The following is a 26,012-nucleotide window of genomic DNA, read 5'->3' as shown; positions in this document are numbered from 1 at the left end:
TATTTTTTCATTAATAATTATAAATAATTTATAGTAGCTAAATTTTTTTATAATATAAAATCTCCTCCGGTGCAGCCTGGCCGCTTTTGCGGCTTTCCTTTCTGGTAGGATGTGGGCCCTGCCCCATCAAGCCGACCATGGTCTCCTTGGTGGGTAGTTCTAGCCCAGCGGGGCAACTACGCTTCCGAAAGTGGTAGAGTGCTCTGGCTGTTTTTGCAGCAAGAAGGCTTGCTGCTATTACCCTCTCCTCCACCCACTCAGCAGGGCCCCCCGGGCTGGTCTGGCCCAGGATTGTTAATTTCCTACATACCACACAAGTTCGTCGGCCACAAAAACTGTCTAGAATGATTCATTAAAACATATGTGATGTCATTGGCACTTTCACCTGACAGACAGAATCGAGATCTGGAAACTTCTTAAAGGTCCCGATCCTGGCTAGAACAATCAGCTAAACTATGGTCGGGCGATAGAGTTTTCCAGTGAATTGAATATTCTCTTTGTTATTACTGTAGCAGGGGACAACCTCGATAACCGGCTACATACATTTAAAGTATCGGCTGGTAAGGAGGATCTGCGGATTTTGAATATGGTAGTCTTCTGAACATATGGTTCGTTTTCGATAGAAAAGTCGATGACTTTTCTGTACTAGACACAGTCTGGTACAGTAGTTACATACTAGATTCACTTCATGGAAATTGCTACTATTCAGTAAAACCTCGTTTACAGCTTGGTCAAAATGACAAATTCTTTTGTAGGGTGGAATATGTTCCAGAATATTCAGAAACAATTACAGCCGCGTTGTACTTGATTACGCCAAATTTTCTTGCAGGTCAACTACCCTTTCCGTCGATATGAAACCACCTGCTTCTAGACTTTGGAGACTGATACTAATTATACATATTGGGAAATTTCCACGACGGCCCATACGCGCATAGAAAATCCTTGGAGGCGCTAAACACTTGCGTCACTCTTGAGCCCGAGTTAAACTTGAGATACAGCATACGAAGAATGCTGTATTGGAATGGGCGATGATACAATTTGCCACAGCATAAGAGCAATGAAGTATAGGATGACGCAGGAATCTCGTCCCTTTGCCGTGGATGACATCATCCCAGTCGTATAAAGGAGGGTATACTCCCTGATATAAATTGTATTGAGCATTAAACCTGGCCGAGGGCCTTTACCAGAATCATCCTGTCCCGTCTATATGCTACTAGCCCTCACATCATCCTGCTGCAGCCCTAACCCCCTAAGACTCCAACTGTCATCCATATTTACCTGCAGTCAACAACCGTGGATTTATTCTACCCAACCGGGATGAATCACATTCGCTTCTACCAGCCTAAAATCTTCACCTCGCGCACAGATGAAACTTCTATGCCTTCTAATGTGCACTCTGAGATAGAAAATAACAAGAAAGACTCGAAAGACCCCCAGTTACCGACTACGATGCATGGTAACCATCCCCTTCCCAGAAAGCCCCCACCTACATCTCCAGCCAACGAGGGTTCTGTCTCATTAGGAGGCAAACCTGAAGATATATCTCCAGGTGTAAAGGCACTCCTGGCTTCCACATCAGAAAGGGCAGAGATCGCGCACCTGGATACGGATGCACAACAGATAAATACTGCACGAGAAGAACACGGCGAACACATTTCTACACGCAATAAAAGTGGTAATAGCAAATGTGCACCCAGTTCTTCAACAGTTGAACCACAAGCATCCCACTCGGAATATTCCAATTTCAGGTCCACGAGCAAGGCAGTGGAGGCAAAATCCGCACCACTAATCCTAGCCTCCGGTGATCAACAACCTGGGAGTCCAAGTAAACTTGGATCGTCCAATCTGGAAGACTGTAAGATACTCCACATCAAATCTATTTTCGCTCTGGTCCAAGGGACTGAAGATGTTTATTGACCCGAGATCCCAGGTCGCAACCGATCTTGCAGCATGGATCTGACAAACTCTCCTTGTTGTTTAAATGGTCAAGGTACAAAACATACGTCACCGACGTCAGAGCACTCTGATACGTGTTTGGCATCTGAACGACCAAGGGCCGACATGCACTTCCTGGAGAACCAAGCAAAAAGCACTGAAATCTCGGGCCGACCCAGAAGAACAAATGTTGAAGTGGTAGTGCCCTCTCGGCGCCGCCGTTCTCTGATGCAAGCAGATTTAGCAGAATCTGGCTCAGACAATGATGATCCTGGCGACACAGATTTTCGGACAGAGTCCAGCGAATCGGGAGAGGACCTCGCACCGTTAACCAATTCACGGAAGCGTGTTTGTGGGATGCGTCCCCGCAAACGCAGGCACATCAGACATCTGACCAGCTCTTCAAGGGGGATGTCGAACCCTGCAGCGTCTCATCCAACAGAGTCTACAGGGCGCTATCCACAACGTATCTCGTCAGTCTTTACTGCCACGCCTACTACCCGCACTTGCTCTTCATGTGATTGCACATCACAATCTATCTCTCGGCATAGCTCGGGTAGTTGGTCCGACCTTCTAAGCCCAGATACCTGCTCTCGGGGAAGGGTACCGGTGTGTGGCTATCTCGAGATACTGCCGGGAAATTGCAATGATACCCTTACATTTCGCCCTTCTTCACTGTGCTCAGGATGCAGGAGACAAGATCGTCATCATCCTGAATTTGACGAATCTCACGTAAGTGCGGATATGGCTAGTCCCTCTGGCCTTGACCTGGGTTACCCAAGAACAGGAGGAAGATTCACAAAGGTGGAAGATCAGCTCATTGTCATACTGAAAGACTATGGGTTATCTTGGAAGGAAATGGAGCCCTTTTTCCCGCAACGAAAGTCAACAGCATTGCAAAGCCGTTGGTTCCGGCAGCTACGGACGGGATGAAAGGCTGAAAATAATGATCATCATTGAAGAATCTGGTACGTACCCTTGCTCGGACTACATCAGATCTTATCATCATTCTCGAAGACCATAAGTATACTTCTTGTGGCGTAATTTATGAGATATCCTAACATATTGTAGTATTGCCTCCAAAAAGTTGAAGCAGCGGTCTTCGCCGTGAAAGTATACAAGTCTCATATAGATGCTACTTTTGTCTGACAGAATCTGTCAGTAAAGGGGACTTTATACAATTGGAATAGAGGGTGTATGGAAATACCGTGGAAATGAGGCATGGTACGAAAAGCAGCACTTACTGGTTCTGACGCAGCATGCAGACATAATACCCCGAGCTCGATATATGGAGCTGATATAGTTTCAGAAATCTCTAAAAAAAAAACGTTCCAAGGCTCTAGCTCTCAGCTGCCCACACTAAATCACTGAGTCAAAATATGATATAATGCAATGAAAGGAAAGTTAGAAGTTAGATTGAGCTTCTGGAAACCTGTAAGTAAAAGTCAGAGGATGTTCTTGTGTAGCATGCTACACAGGAAGTTCTGGTGAAAGCAGGAATAAGTGTGATTATAGCATGGCACCATACGAAGAATGTTGCAGCGGTCTAATAGGTACACCTAGCCAAATACAGAAGGTGCGGTAACTTGACATTAGACGCCGGGAATGCCATGATATTGTCCTACACACTTAGTCGGACAATTCATATCCATCAGGGCGCTGCCGTTTTCAGCAACCGTATCGTTCGAGTTTAGTACCTATCCGCTGGCTGCCTGTTGTGGATTAGTACCATTTCTCTTAGACTTAATAGACCACGCCATGCCTGAATGGGAACTATTACCCGGGTCCGTCTTCACGGCTCTCTAGCAACTATATAAAACCGCAAGTACATTGCTTAACAACTTCTCCCTTATACATCTGATATTACCCTTTAAAGCTCAGCTTGGTTGGGGCTATTTGCCCCGTTCGGATGCTATTACTCCGGGCCTGGCACCGCGGAAATGAGTTTACAGCCCCCTTTGGCCCCCATCCTCAACTCGACCGCTGGAATCGCTAAGCGTTTACTGGAGAATACCAGACCACTTGTCTTCCTAAGTTAATAGCCCCCGGAAGGATTTCTGTTAGTAAATCTAGCTAATTAATCTCTTGTCCACGGCACGTTCTTCTCCCAGTGGGGTATTCTCAGGGTCTTGTTCTTGTTGTTGATGAGACTACGAGACTACTAATAGTATGTCCACATGCAATTTCCTGATCTATTCATGAATACCAAGCACCAATAGCAGAAATATCTTATATAGTATATTTTATTACCAACCTCAGGACAAGTCACCTGCTATATCACTAGACTCAAAACTAATTTCTGACTGGCTGTAGAATGGATATCGTATAACTACCTCGATCTACTGTGACAATCTGGTTGGTATTGCAGTTCTATTCAGCCTTCCAGCCATCAAGAAACCTCCTCGCCAGAGAATTCAGTTAGTTGGCTGGAGTGGGTGATGTAAATTATGTTGATACTGTGTGACTAATAACTGTCTCTGATCTATTGGAAGAGACCTACTTCTATTATATAAAGAGGTCCAAGTCGATGATTTCGTGTTGGCTGAATACGAGAAGATTATAATACTAAAATGCTACTCTATGGTCTTCAGAAGAACTTTGAAATCTTCCGCAACATGCCTTTTTGGGGCGGGGTCGGTGAGCGTCTTTGGCTGGGGTCATAGAGCAGATTAGATGCTTGTTCCCCATTGGGATTATGCCCTGCTCATCAGTATCCACAATTCCGAAGTCCCTGTGTATTACCATACACATCTGCGCCGATGCACCATACAAGCGCTCGGTCCTGAAATGATTATGGTAGGGGCTCTGTATGGCGATGGTGAAATACAACAGTGCTGGCTGGCTAATAAAATGCTTACATGGATATCAGACATGATCCGCGATGTACCAATGTGTCCATCCGCTAGGTCAATTGTAATATAGATACTTCCCTCATCTCTGGGCTTCAGACAATCAGTTATACACTGCAATTTCAGCATAAAATCCCCCTGTTCTCTCTTTCTTCTCCCCTCACCAATCAATACAGCTTTTGAAAATCCTCAAAATCATGCATATCAGCTTTGATAGTATCAGCTTCTACCATCCTCCTCCTCCAAAACTTCAAACTACTGTGTCTGCTTCCCGTTGGAAATTGTACAAGGCTCCTCCAGCTCCACATAGCCTTTCACACCCTCTTCCACCCAAACCCCCTATCCTTATAGCAAACATCCCGATCTCGGGTAAACAGCCAACTGCTGTCCAGCAATCCCGAAATCCTACGGAAGATGAGGCTTCAGCAGCACCGGCATTCCGCAATGCGTTTGATGTCGAACTCGAGAGAGTCTCGAGAGAGTATCTGTGGCGGGAAACAACCCAATTGCGGGTGAGACAGATCTGGAAATACACTGTGGTTGTGGGCTCCCAGGTGAAAACGCATCAGATGTACCCCAACGTCAGGGTATGTCTTCGACTCTTGGTAGGTAGATTGCACGATGAGCGCACCTTCCTTGGAATCGGCTAATACTATGTACAGTACCACATTCAGTGAGCTTGGAGTCAGTGCAACCGCTGGCGGGCGCTGATGGCTGCATTACAAATTTATATTGATTAGGCTATGGCGAATGTTTGCCATCCTATAAGGCACTAAGCAGCTCAGATTAACCGAGAAAATCAGGCAAGATAATCCACGAAAGGAGTTGGGGTCGAAAAGTAGCACTTTTGGAATGATTTTGTATCCTAAGATTTCGCGCTGCTAATCAAAACAGCATAGCGCTCGGGATTATCCTGGCCCATCCCACTTTCTTACTCCAATAACCCCAGCACCCACTGATCCAGAGCTGATGATGGTTTGATCTTCAGTAAAACAGAGACATGGCACACGATTATCAGCGCAAAATGCGCCATATTCACGGGATCATTCATGTCGTAGGAACCGTAAGAATGTAGAGTTGCAAAACTGCCTGCTTCCTTGCGCCCGCGCTCTATATATTTAATCCATACTCGAGAAACCTTATAAACATCTTAGTCCCGTACTGGCTTACTAAAGGACGACTATGTCTGTTAGCAGACTAGTCTATGGGTTTTAATTTTCAAGACTAAGGCCGGCACTTACTAGTGTATAGGGCCAGACATCGGACAACTAGGATTCTCTTTGATCCACGCAACTAATTCAGACACTTCTTGCATAATGACGCGATTTTTCTGAACCTTTAGAAGTCTCTTGCACTCCATTATGACCTTGACAAGCTGAGTGTCGGTGCTCGAACAGCCCATCTGTTCTGTCAGTAAAACCCTCCACTGAACCCCCAACTCAACTTGAATCGCCTCTTGTACGTGCGCCACCAGTTGCGGGTCCCAGGGATTATGGAGGTTAGAGCGTTGAGGAGCTCGATAAAGGCCGAATCGACCGTATCCTCATCATAATTACCACTACTAGAATGAGATACTACGAATGGTTACTCATAAGCCGCACGCAGTATTGTTCTGGTGCGATATTTAAACGTACCTGGATGGGACATAATAAATAGCACCGCATTGTGGGCTTTCGCACTGTCATTCGCCTCGTCCCTAAACTCGCCTCTAAGTATCAGAAACAGAAGTCGGAACTCTGCGTCTCGCGCTAAGGTCTTATCACCCTTGATAGCGCGGTAGCGCTTATATTCGAGCTCGTAGTCTGTTTTGCAGGCTCGAAGATCAACAAAAATGTGGTCGATGGTCTGACCGCCCACCACATCAACCCCGAGGAAATCGTATGTCTCGCAGAGAGTGTGATACTGAGCCAAGTCAACCGGCAGAGACCGAAAGCAGAATCGGTAGCCTGACTCAAGCCCTTGTAGTGCGACAACATCGAAGAGAGGATATCACCGTGAGTAAACTCTGATCCCTGTGGCTGACAATTGCGTTCGAACCTGACGAATGACGCTAGGTAAGGGATCATTGAGATGTCAATATTGTAGAGTATGACCGATCTTCAGCATGGTTTCCGAGGGGCCCCATCCGGCTGGCGCTCTTTCATGGGGTGCATCTTCTGCGTCACCATAGTCCAGTTTCGAGTAAAGGTCATCCGGTAGCATTTTCACCGTAGCAGCTGTCCAGACCTCTAACCTATCCTTCTGGCGATCATATCGCGCAGCAGCCTTACCCCCGCTTCTCTTCACTATGTCAATCAACTTTTTGAACAGTGAACCTAGTCTCCTCAGGTCTTCTCGATGAGATTCTTCCCATCTCTTAATCTCAGCTACGACGTTCTCCACTTTTGGTGGTGCAAACACCCCGTTTTTATGGTATGCGCGTACTAGATTCGGGGTCTGCGATACCCAGAGCTGGGGAAGGACCTCCTGTACGCTGATCGGTTTATGAGCCACACGCGTTTTGATCTCAAGTATCGAGTCAGCTGCTACAGTTCGACCCTCATGCCTCAGCAGCAACTTAGACTGCCCCGAAGTGCCACAGGGGACACATTTGGAGGGACGAAGAGATAGCGACTGGATCATGCTGGATAGATCAACCTGATCCATGCCGACAACAGCGGAACCCGATAACGGATCAATGTATCCATCCGTTTCATAGCGAACGATGAGTCTGAGCCCACCAAAAAAGTAACTGATGATCCTATGGTGGCCAGTACTTCCGTTAACTTGGTCTCGGGTGTATGCCTTTTCAAACTCATGACCAAAGCCCACAAAGTCTCTGGGTCCGAGGAATCTAACTGTCTCGGTCTCTGCACGACAGAAGACCGCCGTCTTGCCTGTGACTTCCACCTCGATGGTGAAAGGCTCAAGCCCATTCTTTGATAGACTAGGATTGATAAAGGATAGGAGCTTGCGGATGTTATTTCGATCTGTTACGAGATCAACGGCACCAATATCGAACGAAGGATGAGTTGTGTATAGAGCACGGAACAGAGGTTCCAGAGGGCTTTCTGGGTGTCGAGCTGCATTTTGAGCTATATAAATACACCCAGAATCTTTTGGTACCTTTCGGGTACCTTTCGGTGGTGACCATAATGGTGGGCAGCCCGGGATGGCAATAGTAGGAGTCTCAGAATCTATCCAGTTATAGGATGACAGGTGCTTGACATCTGTGATCGATGGTGTAGTTTCTTCGAAGCCCTTGAGATCCACGCGAGAGATACTCGCTATCTTGACAGGAGTCATTGTCGAATGGGTATAGCAATGCAGGAGTTGTACGTAAGTATCAAGGCGGGGTAAGGAAACAGCGGTGCTCATATGGTCAGACACCCAGCTTCCAAAGCAGTTCTTTTAAGAAGGGAATGCGAGGCGGTTAAAGGCCATCTAGTTACCTGCCACGTGTCAGGACCCGCTCTCGAATGATGACATCCCATGGTAGCCAACGCGATCCAGGGTTTAGACCAGCGGGCATATGCGGGGTAACAGCATAATAGGGACGGCAGGTGTGACAGACACATCACCCTGCATATGCTGTCGATAGTAACGTCCCGTATTCTGTATTCTATAGTCATGTCAATATCTTCTACCTGGAAATTGAACCCAGCTTGTGCCGTTGTGGGTTTTCTGCACAACTGAAAGGTCCAAGGTATTGTGTGAAATTCGCCTGAGCCAAATGCAAATGGGATTCAACGTTCTCGCCTGCTGTCATGCCCAAGAGATCGCCGGCGGATAGAAGCTGTAGGTTCCTCGCAAGGCTTGAGCTCTCGAGACAGGCACATACCTGGCCCCTCCTTGCCTACAATCGTCATGCACGGCGTATTCCTAGGGCAGTCTAGATGTCTGCGGTTGCGTGGCCCAGGAATTTCAATGTGGTATCACAACGCTTGCGGTAGCAACTGGATAGCCGAAAGGTATGTCAGCTCTCTGATACTATGAAGCTGTATCTCCATTACTGTTTTAAGGGGTTAGATCAGTCTCAATCCCTACCCATTTCAGTGATAGCAGTGGATCGGCCAATCGTCGGGTAGATTCTTTCATTCTCGCAGTATGGCACGAGGCCGCTTACTAGTGGTTATTGTGATAGTTCCTTGGAGGAAAGCAGAGCGCCAGGAATCTTTCTTAAGCTGTGTCATCGTACGGAAGTGGAAAAATACATTGATAAGAGGATACAGGTGGAGTCCGACAGACTCCATCCCTTACATACCACAAGGCATGCGTCATTTGCAAATTCCTGACCTAGCCACTTCACAGGCCTCTAAACGCTGGGGAGAAAGCTATGGGCCTCCACTGGCCAGTCCTCATTATTTTAGCTGGTCCCCAGATAGGAATGATCAAGTGCTGCCACTATGACTGACAACCAAAGCCATATCTCGGCGACGGGAATTGGACGTGACAAAACTGGTTTCACTGGATGCAATTCCTTGCTCCCACAATTGAATGAAGACAGACGCCATCGAGGAGACCAACCTGTATACATTGTGATATTCTCATGCCTGACCACTGGCTCGGCCCGTAGGCAACGGGGAGACAATAGGGCTAGCACATACCTGAGCCCCTGTCTTCAGAGTAACTCCTTGTCTCGAAACACGGGATGGGTTCGTGCTTATAAACTTATAGCGTTCTTCTTATCCAACTTGTCCTGCGATATTGTGTACAAACTATTTTCCTTAACATTCTCATGCATCTTCGAACTGGTACTGAAGAACTTTCTCACCAACGCCCTACGAGAGCTCTGCACTGAGGAGTAGTTGGATCTTCCCAACTCGATCAATACGCTCCACTACTAAGGCGTGAGTCACTATACCCCCTTGCTGTAGATAATAGTATGTGGTGACAGTCATCCGTGCACAAATCCCGTCTTCGAGGCGATATCCAGCGTTGGGTTCCCTGTGAAAAGCATTCTGTATGCCCGATTTCCTACTGAGCTTGTTCTATGAAAATATTCCTACATTGGGGTTCGTGTGCCTGTGGTGCCCTACTACACCCGCAGTGATGTTAAGCAACGCTCGCTCAGGATTTTTGCGAGCACCTGGATAGTTTCAATGGTCCAAAGTACGGTTTATCTGATGCTTTTGAAGAGTTCTTGTGGCGCCTGATGTAACTATTTTGGGAATAACGCAATCGGGCTTACGGGAAGTATGTCTTAATTGAAAATTGTTCTCCCTGCAGGTCCGTCTTATAATGTCTGATTAGACTGGTAGGCTTATAGAGCTGGGAATAGTGAACTTAAACAAGCCCATCCCAGCCGACACCGGAATCAGCGAACTCATACCCTATCTCTGTCAAAAGCAGACGCTCATATATATATCACAGAGGTTGATCTCATGAAGGGTAGTGCGATGATAGGTACTCAGGAATCTGATTGCATACCTCCTTGCTTGCTCGAGTGGATATCTAGGCGCTCATTTCCAGTAGCGACAGCTGGACGACAGCAAAATTCTATGTAAGCAGGATCATCCATAAACATGATTTCGGACAGATCTACCAAGTCGAGGAATATCCCGGCAATTGTCTCGACGCGTTGTGTGGCGATTAAGCTGGTATTGACCTTAAAATTAAATTTGGCCTTAAATTGAATTCTGAGCTCGGACTGTGACGCGACTGGGATTTGACGACTGTAGTATGGTGCTCGCAACGCCAGAACATTCTTCATTGTTGTCATGGGGAATACTTGAAAGGGGCGCTGTCGATTGTCTGCATGCCCTATTCTTTGGATGGTCTACATCTTCAAGCTTTATCAAAACACCAATGCAACTTGGCGCACATTTGGCGGCTCCGTGTCGTCGGCGTTTGAACTGGCTGTGACTACCAACCAAGTACCAAGCCGACCATCTACCTGCCCCCTTTTAAGACATCTACCTGCCCCCTTTTAAGACTGTTTTGTACCACAGCCAAGATGTTCAGTCTCCTTTTTTTTTTTTTAGACATGATCGAGCGCGCTACGTCAGATGCTAGCTATACATGTAGATTTTAGTGCTAGAGGAGGACAAGATGGTAGGGTGAAGGCGGACTATATTTGATTACTGCGGTAAGAAGACCCATAGCCAAATTTAACACCTCTCTGCTATCTTATCTGACACCGAGAAGAAACTAAGAGCGTTGCAAATGTATGTCAGGACGTGAAGAGAGTGTCATCGGAAGACTTGGGTACCCTTAATTCATAGAACATGGGAGGTTTTCTTGATCGGTTTCCAACGCTGATGGTTATTCCGTCAAGAGATTTTCATTTCTCTAACTGCGCACAACTCTGCAAAAGGTTCCTCCGGAGAGAATGGCAAATTTTTTCTCGTCGATGGAGCGAGTCATAGCATTAGCAGTCCTGATTGATGAATATTTGATCCCGCGCACGCATGTACGATACGCGTCGTAATTCAGAGAGCCCCATGGGATGATATTTTGGACACCTCGCTCCTGCAGAATTTTGTAGATCTGGATTGTCTTGTCTCTCACGGATAGATTATAGGCTTTCTTCGCTGCCTTTTCGTGTGACTCGGGCCCAATGTTTTCTATGGCATAACAGGTTCCTGCGAAAAGAGAAAACAAGGTGCTTCCGTATGGTGGACCAAGGACGTTTGGATTGGCACCATTTGCAAGTAAAAGTTCCACGGTCTCAACATGTCCATGGTATGCTGCAGCTTGGAGGGCTGTAGTAAAATTGCAGGCACCGCCATCCATCTCCCAAGCCCATTGGTGAACAGCTGCGATTGGAGAATCAGCTGCAACACCAATACCTAGAATTCCACAAGTCATGTCCACGCTGGAAACTGCTGCGACCAAAATATTACCTGCTAAAAGGCAAGTAGGATCACTCGGCTCAATTCGGGCACCCTTACTGATCATGCATCTAGCAATATCCAGCCAGCCATTATAGAGCGCCATGGCGAGCGGTGTATTAAAGAAACCCCCAAGATCTGGATTCATGTCAGCCCCGTGCTCAATCAGAATGTTACAGATTTCACGGTGTTTATCAGACGGCCCACCCTCCACTCCAGTCAGAGCGTATGCCAGAGCGCTACCTCTGATATGAGCCCCATTAGAGAGAAGTAGCTCGACTGTTTCAACATTGCCAAACATAGCAGCTCCAGTCAATGCATCAGTTGCAATAGCGGGATCCCACGTTTCCCAATCGTCGACCTCTATCAGTCGGTTGACGTCTGCGCCATAATCCAGAAGAACTTGGCAAATATGATCATAGTCCAATCGAGCTGCCACTATCAACGGGATTTCGCCTTTTATTTCCTCATCAGCCACGGCCCCGGCGTCCAATAATAATTGGCAAATCAGGGTGGACGATCCACGTATGGCTTCCGTCAGAACACCAGAAGGACTGGCACCACTGTCCAGAAGATATTTGACTAGATCGGTATTCCCGCATCTGCATGCAATTGACAAAGCGGTTTTACCAAATTCTCCTCTCGAATTTATATCAGCACCGTCATTGATGAGAAGCTTTACTATCGACGTATGTCCGAATTGCGCAGCTTTCATAAGTGCTGTACCGCTAGTGGGGTGGAATCTGATCATGTAGCACTCCTCACACGGTTCTTGTACTTGGAAACACTTGGGATCGAATCTGATGTCTTGTATCATATGAAGATCAGCTGGCCGTTGTAATGCGAGAAGATGGACCACTGACTCAAGACCCAGAGCAGCTGCCCACCCCAGAGGTGTGCGAAGAGTCAATTGTCGAGCAGCGCAACTAAAGGGTACATCGGGAATCATGTGGTTATATATCAATGTGACATATTTCCACTTCTCGCCCGACTGAAGGAGGGTGGATGCCAAAGAAGCCAGACTCATTTGCTCTTCACCTCCAGCCAAAATCATATGCTCGAACCAATAGCGGCATGCATATTCAAGAAGGGGAAACTGTTCGAGATCCGTTCTACTGCCTGTTCGATTTTCACTGCAATAGCAATGATTAATATATGCAATGCAGCTTTCCGCAATCAAAGCATGTGCTGAATTATCGTGGAACCCATATGATGAACAGGTGTCATGCTTAAGAGCCTCAGAAGTGAGAAACTCTTTGACTGAGAAATGGGAAAGAGCCAGGTACTTGTTGTCAATTCCGGTCCGGCGGACAAGTCCGGATAGACACGGCAAGATCCCTTCCCCCTCCAGTCTGTCTTCTTCTGCTATAACTGGCCTATTCTGCGGCACGATAATACAGCTCTCGTTGACCTCGACTAGGCGAAGCGGTCTAAGGGAAAGTGAAAGCCATAGGAGGGCCCTTGCTGCTTCACTTGAAAGCAGGTAATGAATATTTTGTAGCATTCTGACGTACGTATCGTCCAGTCTCGGTGGCATAGTTTTCAGGATATGGTCGATATCTTTCAGTCTGGGCGTAGGTAGTTTCGTGAGCTCTACCATCTGAAGGTGGACCCATAGAAACCTGCGAGGTCATTGTGAGCGATGTCTATCGTTTCAAGTGCTTCGACAAGAAACAGGGTACTTACATTCCACCAGACAAACTGATCATGCTGTTGAGGGTTTGTGAGAGAGAATGGCCAGACACTTTGTTCAGGACGTGGCTTTTCTTAAACTGCGCTTCCAGGTACGAGAACATGTCGTCACGATTGCTCATCGCGTCTATGGTAACGATCTCTACTGACGGGATAGTACCTACGAAATCTTCAATATCTCGAGAGTTTGAGTTACTTCGACTCGTAAATAGAATATGGACATGCCGATAGCGGGTAGAAATTGCTTTGATCCAATTCAGAACACGACTCCTTTGGTATTCGTCGGGATCATTAGGCAATTCATCGAGAGCGTCAAGGATAATATATATCTCTTTGCATTGCTGGAGGCACGCAATGGCCGAATCCAGCGCGAGTTCGATGTCGTGATACTCCAGAGGTCTGCTTGCTGTGGATCCGTTGAACTTTTCGTACAGTTCCTCGACATTCTGGAGGACTCGATCGTTCACACACATTTGCCTTAATATGGACGAGAGGCACAGAAGCGGATTAGGCCGGTGGGAATCGGCAAATGAGAAGAAGAAATGTACAAGGATATTGTCAGACTGTGCTGTACAGTAGGATTGCAGGTGCCTAATCACTGCAGAGCTAGGTTTGAAGTTAGCCAGCATTCCAAGCATAACTAACCACCTATGATGGTATTCGGGTTTTACCATAGAAATGATTTTCCGCAACCAACTAGTAGATAAAATTATTAGTCAAGCGCAGTAAGTGAGTTTGGCACTTAGATGCGCACCCTCACCCTTCACCCACAGTAGTGGCCCTGTAGATCTCCATTGCAGGTATTCCCGACCTTGAAGGAACCATTGACAGGTGCCGGGATGTCTCCTAGACTCTCGAGACTGGTAGAGCATAAATGGATCTTGACTATAGATCCATCCGAGGACTTCTTTCCGCTTCAGGTCTGTGACGATCGTGGTCGCTTCAGCTGTTGTCTTCGTATACTCTCTCATCATGGAACGCCACACGAACCTTGTACGGACGCTTTCAAAATATTCTTGTTCTCTCCCACATCGGCCTCTAATTGAGAAATATCACACGACAACTGAGACATGTGCTGAGCGAGAGTCTCTGATTCAGCAGAAGATGCATCACTAGTATATCGTATAATCAATGAATATCTGACCGCCAAAGGGTACCGAGATGACCTACGTGTTCAAAACGTTGAGAATGAGAACCAGATCCAATTTCTGTTCTCGAAGGATATCTCGAAGTTTCAGGATGGTGCTTTCCTTTAAAGGGTATTTAACCCTCTCCCACTCGGACCTGGCGCGAGCAATAAAGCCACTGCTCGCTGTATTGTCCTGGACTTTCTTCACCTTCGCGTCCAATCTACGCATAGTGTTCTCACATCTCTTCAATAACTTCTCGAAGTCTGCCGTTCCATTGCAACTTTTAAGAGGTTGTCGCTTCACTGTCTCTTCCAAAATCGTTAGCATCCGACGCATCTCGCCCACAGAATTGCAGATGTCGTCCACATCTTCTCTGCAATGTCGCCATCCGTTGTAATACGTGATGATGCTTTGGGACACCTGGAGTCCCAGACTCACGAAGCCGGCAACTCCAGCGGCCAGGTCCATGAAGTTGTGGATGGCGATTATGGTGATTTGGTCGAGGGAAGTCCTAGACTGAGGGACAGCTCCCTATCCCTTTATCCGCTGAGGCTGCCAGGTAATCAGGAATGTGGCTTAGGCAAGCTGGTTACTGCGCCACAACATGACGTAGTCTACTGTGCAATAGCGCGGGAGCAGAAGTTGTATTCTCATAATCTGCTTCGTTGTGGTCGGCACAGCCACAATATAGTGTCTGCCAGTGCGGGTTCGTCTGCCAGCCTTGTTCCCAGTCTACCACCGAACGAAGGAGTCTCTTTTGGATCGGCCAATCCAATACCCAACAGCGGCATGTCGTGGGTCATGTGGTAGCCCCTTGATGTGGCATTCCTTGTTCTTGAATATGCTGCTGGCTGGAGTCAAAGGAGCACCAAGTGGGGCTCCCTGCAATTGTTGTGTAACAATCACCGGCAACACACAAGGGCCATCCAAAGATGGCAAAAAGCGGTCCGCCATCTTGTCCAGGAAAGGCATGCCGTGGTCAGAAGAGGAACCAGGCATCCTAAGAACATTGACGAAGAAGTGAGTTTTATCTTGGCTAGAGGTCACCAGACGCTTCACAGAGCAATTTCCCGGTAGAAGCCAGAATTCTATACAGGTATACTGGAGCTTGAGACTCAACCAGCAGACGAACTTCGATAGAAAAAAAAGTTCATCACCGTCCTATCATCATTACTATATATATACGTAATTTATTATCTACCTTCTGTACCTCAATATTCCGGCTTCTATGCGGCTATCATGATCTTCAGTCGTCCATCTCGTCCATCCAACCCTCTATCTGCTTCCGCCATTCCTCCACCCTCTTCGCTGCCTCCGATAATTCGGCCCCGTTTCTACCCTCCTGCCTACGGATCTGATTAAACAACTGCATCTGCTTCATCAACGATTTCATCCCATCCCTAACACTTTCCTTCACCAGGATAACCTCTGCCCGGGCCGCCTCCCTCCGTTCGGCCAGCCGCCGCTCTTTCCACCGCCCGAATGGTCCCAGAACTTTCGTGAACAACTTCTTCAGCACCCCTTCCATCATCTGATTATGCTGCACCACGTATTGTGGGTCAACTCCTTGCACCACAAACATGTGATGCCCGTCGACATCCATCATCTTGACCAGTTCCTGTCGCGCACCGGCTTCGGAAGAAGACAGCTCCTCTGCCCTAAGGCCCCCAGAAGATCCCCATTCCTCGTTCCTGGCATTGCTGCTGCATTGGCACGAAATAACAATTTGCGGCTGGATGTACCGTAGGCACGTCCACGTAAGCTCGAACGAGTCCGTCACCAACTCAGACAAATCTTCTGCGAACCGCTTTGACTCCAGCAATTTATCTGTGACCATTGGAAACGTGTCCATTGCGATCACGTCATGTAGTTTAAGCTTCAATACCTCGAGGTTTTTCTCCAACCACCCCAGCGTTGGCGATTGTTGAACCACTTGCTCATACCCCAGTACGTCAAATGGACTGGGGTTGAGTAACAGAATCACTGGGAAGTCCAGCCATCCACACAGCAATTCTTTCCAATTCTGAAAGCTTGCCTCCGAGATCCCATGTTTTACCTGGAATTCCCGTCCGGCCCGGTAGAGCGGGCAAGATTCGTCCACCAGGAGTTGACGAGTTTGCCGCAAACTGCTGAGTCTTTCTGGAATTATTTCTCGAGTCAAATGTTCCACAAAACGGGGCAAGCCTTACTCGAGGTAAGGTGCGAATGGGTTGAAGCATCTTGGGTTTCTTGCTTCTTCTTCTTTTAGTAAGCGTGAGGTCCAGCAACGATGCCTTTCCAGGTGTGTCGAGAGACCAGAAAGTCGGTCGATCCAGAGGAAGGCACCATTGGAGTCCATGGGTTTATGAAATGGTTGACCAGTTCCTCCGCATGTTGAGTGAATCGGTGGTGGGCTGCACGGTGGCTCGACGCCGGGTGATGACGGTCGCCTGCTGGGATAAAATTGGTCATTCGGTGGCTTTCCAATGGCTAATTCTATTGGTTCTACCTGGTAGGGAAAATTATTTAAAAATTTTTAGGGTTTTCTACACGGAGCCTAGAGACCCATAACGATGTTCCTTCCTTAGCCCCCTAAACATCAAGAACAAACCGGACGTCTTGGTATAAGCAGTAGACAGGATTGGGACTTAGAGAGTAGGATATTAGGCTTGATAATGGACACTTGTAATCGTATGAACCATAGCAATGTCACAGAAATGCCGGTACACTTAGAATGTAAAATCTTGGTCATCCAGTCAGAAAACAACGGGTTATTTTGAAAAAAGGGCCGATTTCGCAAATCGCTATATCTCCCTCAGATGAATGAACTGGACACATATGGGGCTAGTATTGCATCGCCAGAGACACGCCGGGAACGCACAGCAGATGCATTCAAGCCAATAATCTGATATTTCCCTTTTTCTTGTTTCATTTCTTGGGATAGTTGATCCATTCGCACGGCGATGATGCAGTCACCATGCTTCGCAATATATATTGGCCTCGGTGTAAGTTTGCCAAGATTGTGATACATATATGTATTAGAAACCCATTCAGGGCTAAGGCTCAGTGTTGTCGGAGATTTATCGAATGATTTACCGCTCTTGTGGAAGCTGGCTCCGTCGCACGACCGGCAGGAAACAGCAATTAGGGCTGATATTGGCTGAGAGGGTTTGGAAGAACCGCTGATTTCTTTCATGTACGGAGGTGGGACTTTCGGTGCACACTGAATGAGGAGAATGTTGGTTCAGGAGACACACCAGGCAAATAAATGGTGAAAGTTGGTGTTGACGAGTTCTTTTTGTCCAAGGGTGGATACCGGCGTCGCGATCGGCGATTCATCATCAGTGACCGTCTTTACAGACTCGCAGGCAGGGTCAGTGACCCAACCATTGGCGTTGTCAGTCAATCTCTTCGACATTGTTCATGGATAGCAGTATTTTAGTGTAGGTAGTATACAGTCGGACGTATTTTAAGCAATGTCGTTTAGGGTTTATATAGGAAAGAGGGGAGAGCCCCAAGGGATGGCTATGCTAGTTGCTCTGATTATTACATTCCTAACCCTTTATTCACGTACATTCCGAGGCATGGAGCAAGCTATTCTGGAAACATGTGTTGTTCATTTTCCCGTGGCTAGCTGCTGCTTTAATAGCCACCATGGATAAGTGATGAGTCCGTTATATTCTGTTGATATTTGTGCCCTAAAAGCGTTCGAATATACTAAACCATTTGGATTCGGCATATAGGTTTCAGAACTTCTCGTTACTGATCTCAAAAGAAGCAGATATTTAGATGATTGGTATCGCTTGATTTAGCAACAAACCATTGCATAACAAGCACCCGTCTTACATTTTGTTCACATAGACAGGGTCTTGAATAAGCCTAATCCTTTAACTGATCCTTACTTTCCAAATACGTAGAAACATTAAATGAGCTGCCAATCGTTCTGACCCATACATAACGAGTCTGGATGTGCGCTATTACATTCGCCGACGCCCTTCTGTTATGGTAGACCGCGCGGTCCTGATCCATCTGCTCGAACCCGCGCATACGGACTGCTCTCGGTATGTGGGTCCCTTATTAGCCATTCTGATATTCCAGAGGCTGAGTTGGACAGATGCTACTTGTGGCTGTGATACAAGAAGCAATCTAAAAAGTGAGAGAGGATGTGATTGAGGTATTTGACCAGTGGGATGATTCCAAAATGACAGAAGCCCTAACGGCGGGCGGTGCGGAGAAACTCAGGCAGGAGGGGAATGGCGGTCATGGTGCCCGCGGTGCAAGTCTAGAGGGCAAAGGCAACAAGACATTTTTCAATCGAGGCGATAGTTAGCTACGCTGTGCACGACGTCGGCAAGTCACATGATAGATACAGACGCGAGATACTGAATGGAAAGAGCTTCACACATACCATCTAAGCAAGATGTGTTCTAAAACCGCTAGAGCTAAAGTAAAGGATAATAGATCCCTTATATTGTTTCAGATTTCCTAATGTTGTCCATCGGCTTGGGCGATACAGCCGGACGGCGGTGACATTGCATGGTTGTAGTCATTCAGCGATAACATTATTTATTAACTAACGTGAACTCGGCGGGATCGTGTGGCTTACGTGATCCGCAGCCTCCCTAGGAGCAACTGGACGTGCTGCGTAGGTGATATGGAAAGATTAGTCTAGTGTCTAGTGTACTTCTTGTACCGTGTGCATGGTGCAGTCTTTCCGAAACACGTGATTGACGTTAACTCAAAGTTCTGAGAACCCCACTTCGTAAATGACGATCCCGTGCTAAACACACATATTATCAAATTTTTGCAGGACTGAATCGGAGAAATGCCAGTAAGCTTTCTTAGTCTTCCTGCTGAACTTCGCAACGAGATATACACCTATCTCCTAATATGCAGAGAGCCCATTAATCCCTGCCATGGGGGTCATGAGCTACATCCCAACATCCTCTTCACAAATACGGCAATCCTACACGAGGCCAGGGCACTACTCTATGGCCATAATTGCTTTGACCTCACAGGGGAATCTGGACATGTATCCAAATTTCTTGATACTATTGGCTCGATAAACGCATCTCACCTTCAGTGTATCCGCATCGACTTTCCTAGCCTTGGTAATCTCGAAGACGAGGTCAGCCTGGAAGAAGGCAGCCTTCATATCCTGGAAAAGATCCAGTTGCAATGCACCAATATAAGAAAGCTCATAACAGATTCAGAAAGCACAAATACCATGGAAGTCCGGCTGCATTTATTTGACAGTCCTACGATTCGTGCCCGGGCGTTAGCGCTGACTGCTGCTCGTTTCGGAGCAATATCGTCTCTCCAAGAAATCATCGTCGAGGTTTACGAGGAAAATCTAAGCTCAAATATTCGAAGGGAAATGGAGAGCCATGGATGGATACTCAAGGTGGTGGAGCCAGTAGAAGTAAAGGATTGGGACGTCGACAGATCATGGGGTGATTATGAAGATGATGACTATCCTTCTGATGATTACGATGATGATGATTACGACATTGACAATGATAGTGATTTTTGGAGAAGGGCGGCAGATTGAGAATCTGGGATGGGACGGTCCTTTGAGGATTTGCTATGGCTCTCAAGAAATATATGAAACCATGTCTTTAGCCATCCAACACCCTGTTTGATCGCACTTTGCGACTGCAACTTCCTTGATTGCTGATGTTGCTATATTTATCAATAATTATGGGTTTCAGGAACCCAAGGCGGAACTAAGCTACGATAAAACGGGATATCACTCTTCAACCCATGCGGCTTCCCTGAATTCCTCGACGGTTACACCAGAATGTCTAAACTGGGCTTCAGCACTGGCCTTTTCCACACCCACCGTATCGACGCAATTTTGTAAGAGAGTATCGAAGCCGTGGTCAGGTTTAGCTTCTTATAGCTTCCAATTTCGCTTAATGTAGCTTTTCAACTCATTAAAAAAAAATTCCTCAATGGGGGTTATGTCTGGTGAATACGGTGGCAAATACAATAACCGAACACCAACTTCAATGCACACTTTGGCTATTTTCTCAGATTAATGGAAAGATGCATTATTTATGACTAGTACCGACTTTGGCCATCTCCCGCAATATTGTAGAAGCTGTTCAACAAAATCTTCAAACACTACAGCATCCATCGAACCCGTAAAATTACGAGAGAGGAGATTACCATATTGAGCGTAGGCGGGTTATATTTGAAAGCGCTGAACCCAATGAAACTTCGCTACTTGCGCGGGTCTCACTCCTTGGGAAGACCAACCAGTCCTCCTAAAGCCTGTCCTTTATCACATCCAGACAGTGTAGACCAGTTTATATGATCGGTAATCCGATAGCTTATAAAAGTAGAAATTTCGCAGATCACGGTTCCGTTCTTGTGCTCTACTACGGGCTGTTTTCTTTAGTCCAGCCTGCCGAAGAAAGAGCTCTTCTTATGCTTGAAAGCGATATAGCAATATCAAATTTCGTCATATAAGAAAACTGCTATCTCGTCAAGATATAGACCGGGTTTTTGATGAGGTCATTGAATAGTGCCTCAAGCTTTGGTAGAGTCATACTGCGTGGCCGACCTCTTGGATTCACTGGTGGACTCTCAGCACCAAAAATGAGTAGTGTGAACGAATATTTCTAATAGAAAGTTCGCTCCATTCGGCAGTATCACCAATCTGGGAAGTAGTAAAACAAAATCTGCGTAACATATCGCAGATGAGCATATTCTTCCAGGGTTCAAGGTGGCGTCCCATGGTGTGCAGCTCCTATGGGGTCAAGCAAGAGAAGTTATATGAGGTAGATAGTCGACCTATCGGGCATCAAGGCACAATCATTCCTGAGTGGAAGACAACGACAACACCCCCCATTATGCAGGCGTTAGTACGCAAACTATCCCTCACTTGATGAAGCGACATCGAATCTTCACCGTAGTCCCAAATGATGGTACAGGTGGTACTCAGGCGCTTGGCATCGAAAAGATGTATGACGACTGTAGTAGTTACACATGAACTGATTACTACACCCAAAGCAGACACGGCATTTGTCTTTGGTGTAAGCCGGAGCAGATATGGGTTCAGGTCGTGGAGGAGGAAAGTCATCAGGATTTGCAACGGGACAACCAGATGTGTTGGCAGACAGTGAGTATTGCCTTAAATTTCTGTGTCATTGTGGTTTACTGATTGATTTCTAGTGTCAGGACAATGCATTCGATCGATGATTGTACACCACGTGATTTCGCTCTGTATAGGTGTCAGTGTGTTTAGAGACTCTGTCTATTAGAAGTTGCTTCATCATACGATTGGTGATTGTTGGCCGGTTATTCTGAGCTCGAGTTTGCTGGGGCGCTCGCTGTTGTTGTTCCTCGTTCTGGCTTTCTTCATCCTGCTTTATGGCTGGACGCTGCTCATCATGGTGCTGAACCTTTTCATTTGTTTGCGTCGATGCGATGACCATTGCTCGGTGTTGGCTTAATTGCTTGGTTCGGGTCTCCCTGCTAGTGATTCTGATGGGACGCTCGAATGTGGTTGGATTGAGACGACTCTGACACCCTATGATGTGGCACTCGCTGACAATTCTGCCTGTTCCGCGACGTATAAATAGACCGGATAGGTAAACCATCTTGAAGACAAATCCAACATCAACTAACTCTTTCATCTTTTGACCCGCCAACTTTGTATTATCAATGTCAGAGATTGTGCCTTCTCAGTTTGTCGCCGTAGGATCAGTCAGCTCGATCCACATTTTCGATAGTAATCATGTTATCAAGCGCTCTCCGCCATCATCGGATAAATTCGCTCGGCGGGCGTTTGACATCGAAGTTCGCGCGTACGAGCGGTTGGGTAACCATCGACGAATCGCAGTACTTAGCGATGTAACAAGTGAAGGCATCGTTTAGAACGGGGTGAATGCCTTCGCAAGATAATCCAGAGCCCTGAATCGGGGAAAATCACAATGTGTACCAGACTTCGTTGGGCCCAGGAGGCTTCGGAAGGTCTGTGCCGCATCCACAGCAAGGGCATTATACATGCAGATGTCGGTTGTCATAACCTTCTATTGGATCAATCAGGTCATATAAGGTTCATTGACTTTGCCGGTTCTGGTATTGATGACGAGCCTCCGATGGTTACGAATAGTGTGCCTCTCGCGGTGACTCTGCAACTACTGAGAAAACGGACATATTTGCGTTTGGATCAACATTATTTGAGATTGAGTCTGGCCATGTGCTTTACCACGAGCTTTGCGAAACAATGGAGATATTTCATGCGTTGAGAGAAGCTGAACAACGCTTTGTTGCGGGAGAATATCCTAACATGGAAAATCTATTGTTCCGTCATGTTATTAAAAATACTGGGACGGGACATAATCCTGTATCTTCGAAGGGGTGCCGGACCTTCGCAGTTTGGAATTGGTAGACGATGATGATAACCAATGTCCTGCCTGGGAAATTGTGTCTTGACGAATTGTGGCTATGGGTGCCGATCTACTCTAGCACAATCTGATTAGTGGTACGATGGCGAAGACGGCCAAAACGGCTCTCGATTCAGACCTTTTTGGTTGATACTCGGATATTTGAGAGCAGCGAGATGATTGGCATGTTATCGGGCTGCACGTGGGCCGGCAAGATCATTGAAGAATAACCTTCGTTAATTGAATAATCAAATTTAGTGATGAAGGATTAGATGCTCTTAGAAAGAGCATATCTGGATTATATAGTCCGTAGTGTTTGTTATGTTAACGGAGCTGAGCTTGATTTGAGTCGCATATTCTGTTCTGGTTCACCCCAGGTAGTCTGAAAGACGAAAGAATAAATATCTCATATACAGTTTCTCCTCGATCTCAAGCTAGTGGCGGGTTTTCCGCGATATTAAGCTTCTATAATGAAGCCCACCTCCTCACCACAAAAGTCTCGCAAATATTATCTCCATGGATACCCGTGCCTCCTGCGCAGGGCATCTGGTGTTCCACCTCCCGGGGTGACCTCAGCGCAGACATTCGAAGCTGCTCAGGTACCCTGCACCATGACAACCAATAGTCACGCTGCAGCAGTGACCGACCGTTCCAGAATGGCCTCACCATAGCATCTCTGACGCTAAGCCTAATTCTGCATTCCGTGGGAACTATGCGGGCAGCGCTAGCGCCATCGATTACGGCGGTCCTAAATTTGCAGCAAAAGTACCGTCGCATGCCCCCCCCTCCACTCTTCCGACGTTTTGCCGAATCTCTCGAAACCTGCTGTATCACATTGTCTCCAGAGGTCTTTTCACCCCCAACATTTTCAAGTGATCCTGGGTATGGGCGCTCATACACACTCTTTCAAGCAGTCAAACGTTTCCACGAAGAAGTTCACTTCCAGCTTAGGATGCCAGAAACCAACAACTTTCTAGTACCTATGGGCCGAAATTGCCGCTGAGTCTCAGCACTTAGAGCCTCCTGACATCTCTGGCCCCGCGATAACCTGTTCTGCATGGCCACACGGACGAGAGGTTTTTGGATGTTCCATCATAGATCCCCATGAACCGGTGTCAGTATGGTCAGCTCTTTCCACTCTGGCTTCCCGGCACGTGATGCCAGATAGCCCTGGCGCACTGCGAAAAGGGGATTGTAAGCTCGAAAGCTCTCACAATAGTTAAAGGGAGAGCTGCTCTCGTAATCAGACCAAGATCCATTATTATTATCGAATTAAATCACTATCTCCAGCGATCGCATCCGGATCATTGCTCGATGTCTCCATCCATAGAATCAACCCGTCGTTTGCTCCATGGCGAGATACCTATTTTATTGGGTCGTAAAACAAACGTTTTGACATTTAACTCCGAAAGAGCCTTATCAACGGAACTGTGGTAGCACACCATTCCAATATGGTTTCGACACGCTGCCGCGTTGCTGATCCATAGGAGTGGCTTTCTGGACCATTGAATGTTTGCGTCGCAACCTATTTTGATAATAAAGAGGACCCCGGTTTTTTATTTAATGATTCCCCATAAGCAGTGAACAGTCAATAGAAGCCTTCCACGGAGTTCGTTGGTCTTTCAATTTTCTCCGGTGTGTTGGTTTCAAAAAGTTTGAGTTAGCTACTTTTCTCGTTTCATTAGCCTCCCGGATTCGGATGTCGGATCTTTTCATACTCCGTCCCAGCCACTCTAGGAAACCGTGGCTATGCGGGAGCTGCAATCTTTGCTTGTTAGGAGCTTCGCAGTTACCTACGATTACGCACATATTCCTGCCTTCAATATAATATTGCCCTGAGGACTTGACTCCGCTCAAGCCTGTCACCGCAGGGTTCCTCAAATCCTCTTGACCTCCGTGTGCCCAGAAACCTTAGTGCTTTACCTGATCTGTTTTCCCGTTCAATAGCTCTGACTTGGCCAAGGAGCGAGTTGGTATTATCAATTTGGCTGCATGGATTACAAGCTTAGGCGTATTCAGGATTTTCATTGGCTGCTCTGTTTATGCCCGGAAAATTACTTTCGCCGGCCCTTCGAGAATACGCGCTTAGGACAATGGTCAACCGTGAATGATCCCATTCAGCAAACTAACGTCAAGCCGATGGTATTGATGGTTTTAATGCCGAAGTGTCGAGCAGAAGAACTCCTCATCAGGGTCGTGATAAGATCTAAAATTCGCTAGTTGCAGAATTGTTGGACGGAGTCAGTCTAAGTAGGTGACCCAATCGGGACTTTGTTGTAGACAAACGTGCGGGAATCCATACGATCGTTCAGGTCGTTGTTGGGCTGTTATGGTGAAAATGTACGCGTTTCGGGGTAAGGGGATGCCTGACGCGTGCGTGATTCGAAGCTGGTGGGTCTTATTCAAGATGTTCGCGGAGAGGTCGCCGTAACATATCAACTCGGTCTCGGTCTCGGTCTTTTCATTCGCCGTCCCAGCCTATCATAGTCGATGGCTATGCGGGAACCGCCACACCGCTTATGACGGTAGGAGTGGTTAGTAATACCTATTTTGTCTGCCTAAATCGAGGGCTTGGCTCCACGGGGCATTCGCCCAGGGCACCCCAAGTCCCCTTCTCCATCTATATACCCGTTGACCTCAGTGCTCTGCCTCATCTAGTTCATCCTGCTGTACGGCTCCAAATTGCCCTAGGAGCCCTGTTCGTAGCATGAATTTGGCCGCCCGTATTGCCAGCCCGGGCGTATTCAGTATTGTTTTCACGTCTCCCCGTCCTTCCAATCTTCCTCCCGGTCTCGCTAGATACTGTTCGCGTAGGTTCTTGAAGAGTGGGCAGGCGAGGAGAACGTGCCGCACAGTCTGGGTAGCCCTCCCGCAGCGGCAGTCTCCGTCCTGCATATCCGGCACCCCGCGTTGATACAGGTAGTGTCGGAGCCCGATTTTCCCTGTCCGCATTTGTACAGTTACTGTGCTTAGGGGGCGCGGGAGACTTCGGTGTATTCTCAAGACCTCCTTCGTTGGGATCGGCGTCAGTTCGTACACTGCACGCCCGTGTGGGTTTGTCTGCCATTCTTGTTCCCACTGGGCGTTCATTGTCTCCCGAATCCTGGATTTTACCGCAGAGCGAAGGAGTCTTTGTTGGATCGGCCGTGGTGCTGTCGTTGCGGTCATCACTTCTTTCATCTTGCCGCGGTGTCCACGAGTCTGTCGCCATCCGGTGGC

General features: G+C 47.1%; 9 protein-coding genes across 9 annotated transcripts; 4 read left to right on the top strand and 5 right to left on the bottom strand.

The window, feature by feature from the left end:
* Window positions 1-1,317: 1,317 nt before the first annotated feature.
* On the top strand, window positions 1,318-3,125 carry ASPBRDRAFT_79614 (uncharacterized protein; the record flags this gene model as incomplete). Its single annotated transcript, XM_067629462.1, has 5 exons — window positions 1,318-1,855; window positions 1,931-2,544; window positions 2,621-2,667; window positions 2,791-2,903; window positions 3,088-3,125. The coding sequence occupies 5 exons, from the start codon at window positions 1,318-1,320 to the stop codon at window positions 3,123-3,125; spliced, it is 1,350 nt and encodes a 449-aa protein (XP_067473097.1).
* A 1,856-nt stretch (window positions 3,126-4,981) lies between these two features.
* ASPBRDRAFT_201508 (uncharacterized protein) lies at window positions 4,982-5,461 on the top strand (the record flags this gene model as incomplete). Its single annotated transcript, XM_067621563.1, has 2 exons — window positions 4,982-5,371; window positions 5,447-5,461. 2 exons carry the CDS (start codon window positions 4,982-4,984, stop codon window positions 5,459-5,461), a joined length of 405 nt encoding a protein of 134 aa, XP_067473096.1.
* A 1,396-nt stretch (window positions 5,462-6,857) lies between these two features.
* ASPBRDRAFT_139316 (uncharacterized protein) lies at window positions 6,858-8,069 on the bottom strand (the record flags this gene model as incomplete). The annotated part of the gene is made up of 1 exon (XM_067619079.1): window positions 6,858-8,069. One exon carries the CDS (start codon window positions 8,067-8,069, stop codon window positions 6,858-6,860), a length of 1,212 nt encoding a protein of 403 aa, XP_067473095.1.
* Window positions 8,070-10,049: 1,980 nt separating this feature from the next.
* On the bottom strand, window positions 10,050-10,666 carry ASPBRDRAFT_667254 (uncharacterized protein; the record flags this gene model as incomplete). The annotated part of the gene is made up of 2 exons (XM_067628779.1): window positions 10,194-10,666; window positions 10,050-10,102 (listed from the first exon to the last, which is right to left on the bottom strand). Exons 1-2 carry the CDS (start codon window positions 10,483-10,485, stop codon window positions 10,050-10,052), a joined length of 345 nt encoding a protein of 114 aa, XP_067473094.1. The 5' UTR covers window positions 10,486-10,666.
* A 388-nt stretch (window positions 10,667-11,054) lies between these two features.
* Window positions 11,055-14,646, bottom strand: ASPBRDRAFT_139328 (uncharacterized protein; the record flags this gene model as incomplete). The annotated part of the gene is made up of 6 exons (XM_067619082.1): window positions 11,055-13,218; window positions 13,283-13,894; window positions 13,960-13,984; window positions 14,043-14,210; window positions 14,279-14,400; window positions 14,459-14,646. The coding sequence occupies 6 exons, from the start codon at window positions 14,644-14,646 to the stop codon at window positions 11,055-11,057; spliced, it is 3,279 nt and encodes a 1,092-aa protein (XP_067473093.1).
* Window positions 14,647-15,664: 1,018 nt separating this feature from the next.
* Window positions 15,665-16,756, bottom strand: ASPBRDRAFT_60244 (uncharacterized protein; the record flags this gene model as incomplete). The annotated part of the gene is made up of 2 exons (XM_067628193.1): window positions 15,665-16,602; window positions 16,714-16,756. 2 exons carry the CDS (start codon window positions 16,754-16,756, stop codon window positions 15,665-15,667), a joined length of 981 nt encoding a protein of 326 aa, XP_067473092.1.
* A 2,466-nt stretch (window positions 16,757-19,222) lies between these two features.
* On the top strand, window positions 19,223-19,948 carry ASPBRDRAFT_201504 (uncharacterized protein; the record flags this gene model as incomplete). Its single annotated transcript, XM_067621562.1, has 1 exon — window positions 19,223-19,948. One exon carries the CDS (start codon window positions 19,223-19,225, stop codon window positions 19,946-19,948), a length of 726 nt encoding a protein of 241 aa, XP_067473091.1.
* Window positions 19,949-21,447: 1,499 nt separating this feature from the next.
* Window positions 21,448-22,085, bottom strand: ASPBRDRAFT_49449 (uncharacterized protein). Its single transcript, XM_067626339.1, has 2 exons — window positions 21,683-22,085; window positions 21,448-21,625 (listed from the first exon to the last, which is right to left on the bottom strand). Exons 1-2 carry the CDS (start codon window positions 22,038-22,040, stop codon window positions 21,579-21,581), a joined length of 405 nt encoding a protein of 134 aa, XP_067473090.1. The 5' UTR covers window positions 22,041-22,085; the 3' UTR covers window positions 21,448-21,578.
* Window positions 22,069-22,973, top strand: ASPBRDRAFT_60243 (uncharacterized protein; the record flags this gene model as incomplete). The annotated part of the gene is made up of 4 exons (XM_067628192.1): window positions 22,069-22,275; window positions 22,305-22,520; window positions 22,553-22,720; window positions 22,890-22,973. The coding sequence occupies 4 exons, from the start codon at window positions 22,069-22,071 to the stop codon at window positions 22,971-22,973; spliced, it is 675 nt and encodes a 224-aa protein (XP_067473089.1).
* Between the last annotated feature and the right edge of the window lie 3,039 nt (window positions 22,974-26,012).

Source organism: Aspergillus brasiliensis (assembly GCF_001889945.1).
Source record: "Aspergillus brasiliensis CBS 101740 unplaced genomic scaffold ASPBRscaffold_28, whole genome shotgun sequence".
NCBI lineage: Eukaryota > Fungi > Ascomycota > Eurotiomycetes > Eurotiales > Aspergillaceae > Aspergillus > Aspergillus brasiliensis.
Note: the sequence above shows the minus strand (reverse complement) of the source record. Positions and strands in the feature narration are given on the sequence as shown.